At 37.9% G+C, this 14263-nt stretch overlaps 2 protein-coding genes across 4 annotated transcripts in view; both read left to right on the forward strand.

Annotated features, from left to right (window-relative positions):
• Nucleotides 1-14263, forward strand: part of APBA1 (amyloid beta precursor protein binding family A member 1) — a 229298-nt gene that overhangs the window by 105918 nt on the left and 109117 nt on the right. The gene's annotated exons all lie outside the window — the stretch shown is intronic.
• LOC117098492 (cytochrome c-like) lies at nucleotides 7772-8227 on the forward strand. The gene has a single exon (XM_033237139.1). It carries the CDS (start codon nucleotides 7821-7823, stop codon nucleotides 8133-8135), a length of 315 nt encoding a protein of 104 aa, XP_033093030.1. The 5' UTR covers nucleotides 7772-7820; the 3' UTR covers nucleotides 8136-8227.

Below are 14263 nucleotides of genomic sequence, written 5' to 3' on the forward strand. Positions count from 1 at the left end.
GTCCTTGGAAAGGTGGCATCCCAGATAACAAATGAGCTCAGGACTCTACCTGACAGCACTTGCAATCACCTTCACATTTTAGCTGTTTGGAGGCTTTTGCAGGTGAATAATCTGTCTTGTTTTCTGCTTCTTACTTCAGGATTAGAATGAGTATTTTAGAACATTTTCTTCTCTTGGCTTTATGCCCTTGCTTATATGAGGAACAACAAAGAAAGATGCACCTTTTCTTCTTATATATTGCGCTGACTCTTTTTCACTAAATTCACATTAGAAATATTTCACACACCTCGAAAGGATTACTGTACTATCGTTTAAAATGGGCTTTTTCCATTTGGGTCATTTCTACTTTTTGGCTATTGTGAATAATGCAGCTATGAGCACTGATATACAAGTATCTGCTTGAGTCCCTGCTGTCAACTCTTTTGGGTACACGCTGGAATTACTGGATCATATGGTAATTCTATGTTGAATTTTTCTGAGAAACAGCCACACGGTCTTCCAAGTGGCTGCATCATTTTACATTCCTGCCAGCAATGCAGGAAGGGTGCCAATTTCTCCACAGCCTTGCCAACACTTGCTATTTTCTGATTTTTAGATAATAGCCATCCTAATGGGTAGGAAGTGATGTCTTCTACTTCTTTACTCCCCAAAATTCTGGCCCCTTCTGAGCATATATTGAGTAGTTATTTACTAGATTTATTTAAAAATTGACAGATTGACAGTGTGAGTTTCACCTTTGTCAGTTAAGGCATACGGAGGTCATTTTGTGACCTCCCACCCCAAAAGTAAAAGCAATGTCCAGCCCACCTTATTGAAATACACATTTATAACCTGTGAAAATGAGGCAAAAATGGGCCTTTTATAATTCAGAGGTGTTGCAGTTGAAAATGAAGACATACTGTTTGTTTTTAAATATTGCTCTGTGATCACTACCTTAATATTCATAAAGCTCTTGAAAGGAGATTGTCATTTGGTATTAAAGCCATTACAGTTGTCACTGGGTTTCAAAGTGACAGAGATTAAATTGCCCCTGCTCTTCCAGGGCTCTTCAGATTAACTGCATTCGGGTATGAGTTCCATCAGTCATCTGTAAGCCTGTGATCCTGAAACTGAGATGTGCTTATTAGAAATACAGAAGTCAGGAGAGAATGCTTTGGAAGGTGCTTCTCGAATTTGGAGTTTGAGGAGTTGCATTTTATGTGCACCTTAGGGAAGTAATTATGGTGGTCATTGGGAATAGATCACCACCACCAGAAAAAGTGGTCTCTTGCTGTCAAATGAGGGCCACCAAGCACAATTTACTGAGACTTGACCTTGAGGAGAGATTGTTTGTTTTCAAAGTGGGTAGCTTGTATTTCTTGACACTTTATCCCAGAGATTTTTACGCTGACAAAAGTCAGTGGGTGTTATGGAAATAATCAGTCTTGGCAAAGCTAAAGGCCTCCTGTTCTCTCACACATCTTGGAAACATCTGTCTGTCTGAGTGTCAGGAACCATAAAGTGCAAAACAGTTGAGCCAGAAGGGTTGATTTCTTCAGAGTTATTTGAATCTTGATGGATAGACAAGTCTCTAGCAAATTAAAAAATAATAATTAAATAATTAAAACCAAGTAAGCAGTACATTGAGAATAATATGAGCTAATATACTCTCTACCAATACAAGACAGGTGAAGTAGAAATGTTAATATATGGGTTGTATGGCCACTGTGATGTGGTAGCCATGCAACCCGTGTATTAACCCATATAGGCATCTTTTATACTTTTGAATTCAAAGGAAGGTTTATATTTCAGAGACTGGAAAGTAAACCTTAAATTAGATCTTGATGAAAGTTGTGCTCATACTGGGACAGCTTTTTATTTGTAGTCATTTCAGAAGAGAAGTTTTGAAGATATCTCTGTTGTAAAAGTAGAGGAGAAATTTAGTAGGAAAATCTTTTTAATTTCAAAGTCCATTTTGCATGGATGGGGAAAGCAAGTTATTTTTAAAGTGACAAGTTGGTTCGGGATATACTTTTCCTTTTTTTTTTTTTTTTTTTTTGAGACGGAGTCTTGCTCTGTCGCCCAGGCTGGAGCGCAGTGGCCGGATCTCAGCTCACTGCAAGCTCCACCTCCCGGGTTTACGCCATTCTCCTGCCTCAGCCTCCCGAGTAGCTGGGACTACAGGCGCCCGCCACCTCGCCCGGCTAGTTTTTTGTATTTTTAGTAGAGACGGGGTTTCACCGTGTTAGCCAGGATGGTCTCGATCTCCTGACCTCGTGATCCGCCCGTCTCGGCCTCCCAAAGTGCTGAGATTACAGGCTTGAGCCACCGTGCCCGGCCGGGATATACTTTTTCTTAAGTTTATTAATAATAGTATAGCCAAAAAAGTGAAAATATATAATTCAGATTTTAAGTACTTTGCCAAATTTAGGTCACTTTATATTTATGGGATAAGACAGACTCGAGACTTGTGTGTGGAAGGGATTGAGTTTACCCCAGCCAATGGGCTGCAGAAGCCCAGAGCAAAGCTTAGCTGAAGGCTTTTAAGCATCTTGAGGTGTCTAGATTCTGTTCAAGATTTAGAAAAACAGTCATTTCCAAAGAAGCAAGCTAAATTTTGTAAACCATAGCTTTGGAATTGATAGTGATAGTGAATGTTGAAATAATTATTTTCTGTAGTTTTCAAGCCTACCAATACTGTTTTGTCAAATTGTTTTTAACTTCCTTATTTTAAAATCAATATTTTTAAAAGAGCGTTATATTGTATTTTTAAGCCCAGAATTAAAATTTTCTATTTGGGCAGATCTAGTTTCTTCTCTTTGCAGCAGGCTTAAACCATACATAATATATTGTTGGTTTCTTCTCCTTTTTTCTAATCTTTAAATTAAGCTTTAAAAGTATTGATTAAAGCAGAAATACAGGCCGGGTACAGTGGCTCATGCCTGTAATCCCAGCACTTTGGGAGGCTGAGGGGGGTGGATCACATGAGGTCAGGAGTTCAACACCAGTCTGGCCAACATGGCGAAACCCTGTCTCTACTAAAAATACAAAAATTAGCTAGGCTTGGTGGCATGTGCCTGTTATCCCAGCTACTGGGGAGGCTGAAGCAGGAGAATCAATCAAACCCAGGAGGCGGAGGTTGCAGTGAGCCAAGATCACGCCATTGCACTCCAGCCTGGGTGACAGAGGGAGACTTCATCTCAAAATAAAAAGCAGGAATACAAATAAAGTCAAGAAAATCTAGGATATGTGAAGATACTAGTAAGATTTATACTATAAGGTATAATTCTCTTGTGAATTAAATCTGATGTTTGATTTGGCCTTACTGTAGCAAGCTAATCCCTTTTGTATCTTTTGTTATTGTTGTTGATTATAACTGACATATAATAGTCATACATGTTTGTGGGATACTGTGTGATACTTTACATGTATACGTTATATAATGATAAAATCGGGATAATTAAGCTAATTCACTTTGAATGTACATGGAAAATATTATTAGGTGTACTTTGAGAGTACACCAAGTCTGTCTAACTGCTGCTTCTTTGGAAAAATAATGAAAAAAATGAATTAAAATTTATCAGCTTCTCCTCATCAAAAAAAAAAAAAAATGTTAGAGATCAAATAGCAGAAATGAATATGATGATGGTAATCACAATCACCTTAAAAAAAAATCCCCTAGATGGCAGGGCACAGTGGCTTATGCCTGTAATCCCAGCACTTTGGGAAACCGAGATGGGCAGATCACCTGAGGTCAGGAGTTCAAGACCAGCCTGGCCAACATGGCGAAACCCTGTCTCTACTAAAAAATACAAAAATTAGCCAGGCACAGTGCACCTGTAATCCCAGCTACTTGGGAGGCTGAAGTAGGGAGAATTGCTTGAGCCTGGGAGGTGGAGGTTGCAGTGAGTCAAGATGGCACCACTGCACTCCAGCCTGGGCAACACAGTGAGACTCCATTTCAGGAAAAAGAAAAAAACAAAAATCCCCTACATAAGGAGTCGGATTGGCAGATCCATCTATATCCCCAAATCAACTATGGTCAAGACTCCAATGTACTTCTGAACTCTAACAGTTGTTGATTGGTTTGTAATGAACTTTCTTTGGTTATGTAGCATGATTTATTTTGTTCTCCACTTGAGGTTATTGTTCAACTCAGGCCCCCAGCATCCAAGGTACCTCTGCCTTCCTACATAACAATGGTATCACTTTTAGGATAGTGCTAAAGTGTCCCTAAAGCGGTATCACTCAAAGTGTGTTCCTCCACCCAGTCAGTAAACTGTTTGTTCCTGAGCTACAGTGAATTAAAATGCTTGCACTATCCTAGAAACCAGCTACATTGCTGAACACACTATTTAGTTCATCTGTTTATTACAGCAACTTTCTGGATGAAAGAAGCACATGCATTGATTTACATTCTGGGGCAAGCCTTTATCTCACTATTCAATGGCACTTCTCTTGCTTTTAATGTTTTCTTTCTGACTTTCAAGGATTTTCACCAAACCCTGGAAAATTATGAGAACATGGGATTTTTGTAAAGTGGTATTTGTAAAGAGCAACCTTATATATTCCACATGTATAGAATCTCTGTTGTCATATTTAATTATTATTCAGTTTGCTTCCTCCTCATGAAACATATTTTTCTATGTCTATGTGGCACCAACTTGTGCATAAATCTGATCCCCAGGTAGATGAATTAATAACTTGAATAAAGTTGTTGTGCAGTGTTTAATAATACAGGTTGAACATTCCTAATTTTAAATCTGAAATGCTCCAAAATCCAAAACTTTTTGAGTACTGACATGATGCTCAGAGGTCATGCTCAAAGGAAGTGCTCATTGGAGCATTTCAGATTCTGGATTTTTGGATTAGGGATGCTCAGCTGTTAAATATAATGTAAATATTCAAATTTTGAAAAAATTTAAGATCCCAAACACTATTGGTCTCAAGCATTTCAGATAAGTGCTTCTCAGCTTGTATGAATTGTTATTGATAAGTGCTTATTGAAGTACTGTGCCAAGTACTTTACATGCATTCCTATATTTCATCTTTACAACAATGTTTTAAGAATTTTGATCATCCCCTTTTTGGAGATGAAGAAACTAAGGTTCAGAGAAGTTAAATAACCTATTCAGCTTCAAAAAGCTAGTCAGTAGTGAAGCAGTAATTCAAACCTGGTCTCCATAACTTCAGGGCTCTTGCTTTTAGTTAAGAGCCACTAAGTGTGGTGTGGGCATGGGCATCTGGTAGATAAAGGAGTGAAACAAATTTAGATTCTGGCAACATGATGGACAAAGTCCATGCAGAGTCTCCTTTAACCTCAAATAGAAAAATTGGTTAAAATGGCCGGGCACGGTGGCTCAAGCCTATAATCCCACCACTTTGGGAGGCCGAGACGGGCGGATCACGAAGTCAGGAGATCGAGACCATCCTGGCTAACACAGTGAAACCCCGTCTCTACTAAAAAAAAAAAGTACAAAAAACTAGCCCGGCGAGGTGGCGGGCGCCTGTAGTCCCAGCTACTCGGGAGGCTGAGGCCGGAGAATGGCGTAAACCCGGGAGGCGGAGCTTGCAGTGAGCTGAGATCCGGCCACTGCACCCCAGCCTGGGCGACAGAGCGAAGACTCCGTCTCAAAAAAGAAAAGAAAAGAAAAGAAAAATTGGTTAAAATATACTTTTTAAAAAGTCATAATAGAGATCAAAAGAAAGAAAGATAAATCACCAGATATGAAAAAAGAAGTGGCAGTTCAAAAGAACCAGAGAAGAAAGCTGAAGGCATGGCCTTGGGAGCTGTTTGATTTGGAGAGTCCCTTGTGTTAACGTCCACGCATGCAGGGGCAGTTGATGTGACTAAACCTGTGCAAGCAGGGAGCTAAAACTTAATCCCCATATATTGCTGACCTCCTCAAGGGTTGCCCCTTTTGCAAGAAGGGGACTTGAGAAACTTCACCCATCAAGCTCTTTCCATGTGCTGGAATACTGGTGTGGAGTCCAAATCTACTCTAGTGATGCAGATGCTTGGGGAGATTGTCTAAATGGAAAGATGTACGTTGGATTGATGAAGCACATTGACTTCTGTCAATTCTTTTAGCATTGCTAAAAACAAACCCACACTGTGATACAACCTATGGAAGTATTAGAACACTAAAGATGAATAGAACATTTTTAATAGAACCAAAAATGGGAAAAATAAATAACCAGAGGAAATGGTCAAATTGCTATCAAAGGAAGAACAGTTCAACTGATAGCATTCTCTGAGCAACAATGAAGACTAAAACACGTTGGAATAGCATCTTCAAAATCTGAGGAAAAATAACTATTGATCCGGAATTCTATGCCCTGTGAAAGTGTTATTTTAAGAATGATAATGACATGGAATACACAGTGATAGAAAAGAAAAAAGTGATAACAACGATAGTCTCACAAACATGTTCAGTGAAACAACCCAGACACAGAGTACCCACCACAGGATTCCATTTACAAAGAATTCAAAAATAGGCGAAATTAATAGGGATAAATGTCTGAATAGTGGAGTGAGTAATGACAAAGAAGGGGCATGAGAGTGTGATGGAAATGTTATAATCTTGATCTGGATGGTATTTGCATGGGTGCTTACATATGCAAAATTCATTGAGCCAAACTCTTTAAATGCATGCACATTATGCACCTCACTGTATGTATTTTAAACCTACCCCCCAGAAAAAATATATTTTTTTAAAGACAGAGACTGCAATAAAGATTTTTTAAGTTTGCTTTTTATTAATACTCACTAAAGAATTGATCAAGATGTATTTCTGTAAGACTGAGATAGAACTCAGAGGATTGGAGTGGGTTTTAACAATGAACAGTAAGAAAAGAAAGTGGTAAATTAGTGGTTCCATTTAAACAAACATTGACTAATTACAATAATAATGACTTTGAGGAGTGGGGGTTAAAAAGCAAGATGGCATTAAAGTGCTAGATAACAATCATGGAAGGTGGTAGGTGGTAACTGGAGTTAAAGCATTCTAAGATCCTTTTTTATTCTGAAAGGGTAGAAATATTGACTAACTTTGAGTCAGTTGTAAAAATTTAAAGTAATCTTAGCAAACGAATGCAGGAACAGAAAATCAAATACTGTATGTTGTCACTTATAATTGGGAGCTGAATGATGAGAACTCATAGACACAAAGAAGGGAACAACAGACCCTGGGGCCTGTGAGGGTGGAGGGTGGGAAGAGGGAGAGGAGCAGAAAAAATAACTATTGGGTACTAGGCATAATATCTGCGTGGTGAAATAATCTGTGCAACAGGCCCCTGTGACATGAGTTTACCTGTATAACAAACCTGCACATGTACCCCTTTTAACCTAAAATAAAAGTTATATATATAATGTGTGTGTGTGTATATATATGTATATATATGTGTGTGTGTGTGTATATGTATATATATAAGATAATCACAAGAAGAGTAGAAATAGGATGTCTAACTTTCATATCAGTTAATTGGAAAACAAGAATAAGTTATTGAACCAAACAGTAATCAGGAGAGAAGAAAAACAGAAGCATAGAAAAGACATAGTAATTAGAAAGAAAATAATGGAATAAGTAATGGGTACAATAAAATTAGTAATCATAAGTATAATTTATTAACAGATATCATGTTTAACATCTGTCAGAAGATGGAGATTCCTCCGTGCTATTTATAAGAGACTTTTGAAGCCAAATAACACAAAGTAAAGAGGTAGAAAAAGATAAATCAGGAAGACAGTTTAAAAAATGAGAGCTGGACTTAGAGAGTGGGGACATCCTGCTTCAGAGCAGGAATCTTCATTGTGCCAGCGACTAAAAAGAGAATTAAATATGGGTGATGTTGAGAAAGGCAAGATTTTTATTATGAAGTGTTCCCAGTGCCACACCATTGAAAAGGGAAGCAAGCACAAGACTGGGCCAAATCTCCATGGTCTCTTCAGGCGGAAGACAGGTCAGGCCCCTGGATACTCTTACACAGCTGCCAATAAGAACAAAGGCACCACCTGGGGAGAGGATACACTGATGGAGTATTTGGAGAATCCCAAGAAGTACATCCCTGGAACAAAAATGATCTATGTCGGCCTTAAGAAGAAGAAAGAAAGGGCAGACTTGATAGCTTATCTCAAAAAAGCTACTAATGAGTAATAATTGGCCACTGCCTTATTTATTACAAAACAAATGTCTCATGACTTTTTTATGTGTACCATACTTTAATAGATCTCACACACCAGAATTCAGATCATGAATGACTGACAGAATATTTTGTTGGGCAGTCCTGATTTAAAACTAAAACTGGCTTGTGGTTAAATGAATATGGTCAGTTTTTGAATTTTAATAGTAATTCCAATTCAGTAAATGCTATCACTGTTTACCCCTTCTAAAGATATGATTAGACTTCATTAGTAATGTTCAACTTTTCACAAAGATGGTGAGTGCCATCTTAAAACTTACTGGAGATTGGTTTTATATTTAGATTTATATAGCTGGTGGCCGGGCGCGGTGGCTCAAGCCTGTAATCCCAGCACTTTGGGAGGCGAGACGGGCGGATCACGGGTCAGGAGATCGAGACCATCCTGGCGAACACTGTGAAACCCCGTCTCTACTAAAAAAAAATACAAAAAATAGCCAGGCGAGGTGGCGGGCGTCTGTAGTCCCAGCTACTCGGAGGCTGAGGCAGGAGAATGGCGTGAACCGGAGGCGGAGCTTGCAGTGAGCTGAGATCCGGCCACTGCACTCCAGCCCCGGTGACAGAGCAAGACTCCGTCTCAAAAAAAAAAAAAAAAAAAAAAAAAAAAAAAAAAGATTTATATAGCTGGTTATGTGAATATATTTAATACTGGGGAAATTCCTTCACTGTCTCAGAACCAAGGAATATTCACCTATGTTTTGTGTTCATTTGCCTCTTAAAGGCAAGGGTTGAAGATAAATAAGGTAGCAATGTCTAGAGTTTTGGCCTTAGTGATGCCAATCTAATTATAATTCCCTGTATTTAAAATGGTTCCTTTCACTTATTGAAAGGCATTTTAGTATTGTTCATGTGTAATATTAAAGATTATTCAACACTTCTCAGATCTTATAAATCTATAAGGTCACATGCTTTTAAAATAGTAGCAAGTTAAACTTCACTCTTGAATCTTTACAGTCTAAGTCAAACTAAGTTATAATTTAAGATTGTCTTTAAACAGCCATTCAGAAACGTAAAACTGTAGAACTGTGTATTTGTGATTGGGAATGGTACTTTTGCCAACTTAAAAGGATTAAAGTCGCAGAGATATACACAAATTTTAAAATTATGTGTGATTACAAGACTAAAGATAATCAAAAAGAAAATCACAGGAAAAAAATTGAGAGCTGATAAAACCCACATTACTATCATGCAAAATAGACTTTAATGCACAAATAATTTTAAGGAATAATTCATCAGAAAGACATAAAAGTCTTGAGCTTGAACTCTCAAAGTAGTAAAATTTAATAGAATGCCAAGAAGAAATAGACAATTTTATAATTACAATCAGAGATGCTAACATACAAGCCTCAGCAAATGCAATGATCAAAGTTGTGGAAGATTTGAACATCACTATTAATGAATTTGACCTTTGTGCTATATAAAGATTCCTGCCACGAGTTAGACAATATACATTTCAAGCACAACATACATACATCATTTATAAGAATGGAATCTATACCTTCAGGCAGAAAAGAAGTATCAGTGAAGGGTAAACCAGGCAAAATAGAAGACAACCAGGAGCACTGAGGCTTGTGGCAAACAGGAGAGAATGCACCTTCTTAAGGCAAAGGAAAAATGAAACCGTTCTGTAGCCTATGGCTTCTGGTTTGAACATCCAAAGTGACTGCATTATTGGAAATCATCCAAGCCAACTGCCTGCTGCTACCTTTCCATCTTGTTGTCCACTCTCTCACCTTTTGACCACTCATTGATACCTGTGTTCAAAGAAGGGAAAGGTGTTATCAGTCATCTTGGAGTCATAAACATTTCTGATTGTGGTGACAGGGCAGCAGGAGAGAGGGGGTGAGGAGGAAGAAGAGGCTATTGCCTAAAGTTAGGTTTATGGATTCTGTGATGAATTTTGGGTTATTCATTGTTCCTCACTGTCAGAAGTTCACCTCTAGGTGAGGTTGTGTAAAATCTTTCTTTGAAGATACTGAAAATGGATCAAATAATTTTCTTCCTGGATGAAGATAAGGCCTTATTTATTACTAGAACCCATTTAATAAGCACCTACACTTTGTCACAGCTGAAGGAGCTGTGTGAACCTGAGAAGACTTGGACATAGATTCTCTTTGTGGAGTTGGGTGAGTTCAGACTTTATCAGGAAGATTATAGGCATTTTACTTAGATATCAAATTGTCTCACTTCCTTTGTCCATGGTTTATGAATAATAGTATTCATTATCATGGTTACAATATTCTAGATATGGTGTATAGCCTCCTAATTTGTTCATCTACAGCATTCTTAACCCCTTATAAATGTTTCATGCCAACCTCTCATTTTGTTAGATTTTAATGTCTCCTCTTTATCTTTTGCTGACCTAGAAATTCTGGAGGCAGCTCCATTTTTAGGCTGATGAAACGCAGCAATCCCTGAAGCGATCTGGCAGTCTCCCATAGGTAACCTCCTTCAAGCTTGAAATGATTCCATTATTACCATGAGTCCCTGCCCTTGAGAACATTTTAACTGAATGTTTGCTAATTTCCTTTTCCACACTGCCTCTGCACATTAGGTACCAGTCTGTTTCCTAAAATCTTTCATGATTTTCCTAAGTTAAGGCTTTGATCAACAAATTATGTATCCCATGGGTGTTTTTGGTTGACACAAAAGAAATAAAACAACCGGTCACAGTTAATTTTGCAATATAATTAAAGAGCCAAAGCAACTATTGAGACTGGGCATCATCCCCTGTCTCTAAGGAATAAATAATGTACAGGCTCGTGTTTTTCTGTAAGTGCTAACTATTGGTCCCTTGGCAAAGAATAATAAAGTACAACTGCAGTGGGCCACAGACTGGCCCTGGGCATCAGAATTCTTACTGCAGTGGAAGTTGTCTTTGGCTGCATTTGCGTAAACTCTGACAGGCTGTCCAGCACAAGTGTGACCATGGACTTCCTCCAGTCTAGGTGTGTCAGTGTCTTTCTGGCTTCTTAAACTTGTCCCCAAGACTTCAGTCTTTGGTGTGGACTGAACAAAGATATAAATGCTGTGGCTTGTTCATGCGACCAAAAGAAATTTGATTTTATTTTAGATACAGATATATTTGAACTGATTTGCTATTTTCCATTTGATGTAAGGTGGGGAGACATGTCAACGTGCTAGTAACAGATTTCTCTTCATTATGTTTATATCATTGCTGTGCTTTACGGGTTCCTATGACAGGCTTCATTCACAGAATGTGAGTCCCTTGTTGGAGAATTATCTAAATGCTTTTGTGTTTAAGTAGCTATTTGTTTTGAGCTAGAAATACGAAAGTGGTTTGCTTTTCAGTTTTTTTCTTTGTTGTTGCCACCTAACTGCTTCCTCTTTTGGGGTTGATCAGTTTTAGGTTTAGATGAAAACGGACACCTGAGTCATAAACAAATGCTAACATATAAATGGATAATATTCTCATTATATAACTAGCTTATTATAATTCTTTGAATAACACTAAGGCCACAGTGGACAAGGGAGCAGAGGACATGACAGTTTCCTAAAGAGAAAATCAGATGACTAGTATGCATCTGAAAAACTGTTCCACTCACTAGTAATCACAGATGTAAATTAAAGCAACCATGAAGTATCCTTTCTCATTGCTAAAATTCTACTTTAGTTATTTATTTCTAGACATTTTAATTTTAAAAAGGCATTAAATATTTTGATGAATCTTGTTAAATTGATAAAACCTTTTTTATGTATTGCCAAAATGTTTGCTAAATGATTATACCAATTATACTACCAACTATGCCAGTATAGAAGGATAGATGGCTGGCTCTCTGCACCCTTATCTGTATTGAGATGATTCATTCTTTGAATGTTGCCAATGATTAAACAAATTACTGCACAGCTATATGAGATAATACTTGCAGGCATTAAATGTATATTTATGGATATTTTATCTAACACAGAAAATATGCTTATAAAAAGGACAAATGACATTTTAGGTAGCCCCAGCCCCAAAAACTCACATAGTCAAATAGAATACCAAGGAGGGTGAAGGGTGAATGGGATCTAGCACCACCACCATTCCTTCTATTCCCTCTCCACACAGTTTTAAATCTGGGTGAGAATGTTTTAAATCTGGGTAAAACAGCCCAGTGCTATAGCTTGTTTCCTCCCATGCATTGAAAAATGATTGCGCAAATGTTATTAAAACTTATTTCTGTGGTTTAATCATCTACTACTCTTTGGAAGAAACCTGGACCATCTCCAAGCAAAATGACTTTCTGATGTTGCCATGCTCTTGTCTGCCATGCCTCACTTAGTTTTGAATGCCTGCATTGTGGGAATGTCATCTTCTCAGAACACGTGCAGGACATGGGAATCGTCAGTCGTTCTCCGGCTCTCTTAGCTTAGTCTGTCTCCATGCTATCATCTGTTACGTCTGCGATGAATTCTTAAGAAATGGTCTTGTGAACAGAGCTGATCTTTCTGCAAGTGTTTTTACTACTGAATCAAAATAAATAGAAAAAGCTCTCATAAAAAGACTTATCTTTGGAATCTGAGGACATCACCATGTGTGTGTGTGGGGGGGTTTTTTTACCCTAAAAATATCTGCCATTCTTTGCTATTTTTAAAGTGTGTGCTTATTTGAGAGGCAGTAGCAAAATCTCACATTCAAAATAATCTTATTTTTAAGGTAGAAAAAAATTAGAACTGATGAAATGTTTTGACTGGTGTAGCACAGAGGCACTGATGAAAGCTGTCCTTATGAGCACATCAGATAAGTCTTTGTTGTATAATATTTAAGCTCCTTGTGTGCCGCTGGAAACTTCTGGAGTTTCTCTGGGTGCTGATCATTTTGGAATGGAGACATTAGAGGTTTGCAGTTCTCATCATCAAAAACCACTAATGGATCACAAGTGAGTTAGTTGTACCTATATCTAACTTCTTCAAATATAGAATATATGGTGCCTACTAATTGTATAAAGATGTCTTACTGTAAGGAGAATTGGGTGGGTTTTGGAATGTGACACCCCAGGATCAAGTTCTGGGTCTGTTACTTACTAAGTACATGACCTTAATTTACTTCATGCCCCTGAGTCTACTTCTTCACCTAAGCTGTGGGAAGAACAATACTCACTTGGTAGACTTGTGAGGATTAAAGGTAGTATGTTTCCTGTAGAAGAATCAATGTATGCTATTACCATTAATATTTCCATAGCATTTTATTGATACTGTAAACAGTAGGTATTTGAATATGTTGGTTTTTTTCAATGTCTTTACAATTCACCCGAGTTGAACATGATATACTAGGGGCTCAGTTTCTAGTCTGGATGAGTTTTTCCAGGTGACACACACTTTCTGTTGCCTTTGTGCTTAATTGCATGCCCTGGTGAGATGGCTCAAGGGGGTCCCTGTTGTTTTCTAAGACCTGGAAATGGAGCCCTTTCCACCAGAAAAACCAATAAGACCATGTAAGATTCAATCCACACTTGTGTATCTATTAGCACCATGATGAACCAAATATATTTAATTGGATGCTTAATCGTTTTGATTCAGACACTTCATAGAGCGTGAGAAAGGTATATTCTATTTCTGGCAGGAACTTGTGATGTAAAGTGTCTAGAACAGTCTGTAAAAAAAATCTGTGGCTCCTAACTTAGAGTTCTCAGATAATTTGCTATGTCCATCTATCCCAGTCTTAAACCCCATGGAAATCTGTCAAAACCAGTGTCCATGCTGGAAATGACCTAAATGTGCATCAGTAAAAGAATGGATGAACAAATTGAAGTATATTCCTACCATGCTATACTGCTCAACAGTGAAAAATTCTGAGTTACTGATAGATACAATGACATGAGTGAGTTTTAAATAATTATATTGAGTCAATAAAGCCAGACACAAAAGAGTATATATATTCTAATATTAGATTTTTATGAAGTTCAAGAACAGAACAGGCACATCTAATCTCTGATGATATAAGTGAGAATAGCAGTTACCCATAGGGGTAAGGGGAAGTATTGCCTGAGAAGGGGCAAAAAGGAATTTTCTAGGGTGATGGAAATGGTCTATATCTTACAAGGATATGTATACAAGCGCACACACACACATACACACATTC

The sequence above is a fragment of the Trachypithecus francoisi genome, unplaced genomic scaffold (assembly GCF_009764315.1).
Source record: "Trachypithecus francoisi isolate TF-2019V2 unplaced genomic scaffold, Tfra_2.0 Lachesis_group16, whole genome shotgun sequence".
Taxonomy (NCBI): domain Eukaryota; kingdom Metazoa; phylum Chordata; class Mammalia; order Primates; family Cercopithecidae; genus Trachypithecus; species Trachypithecus francoisi.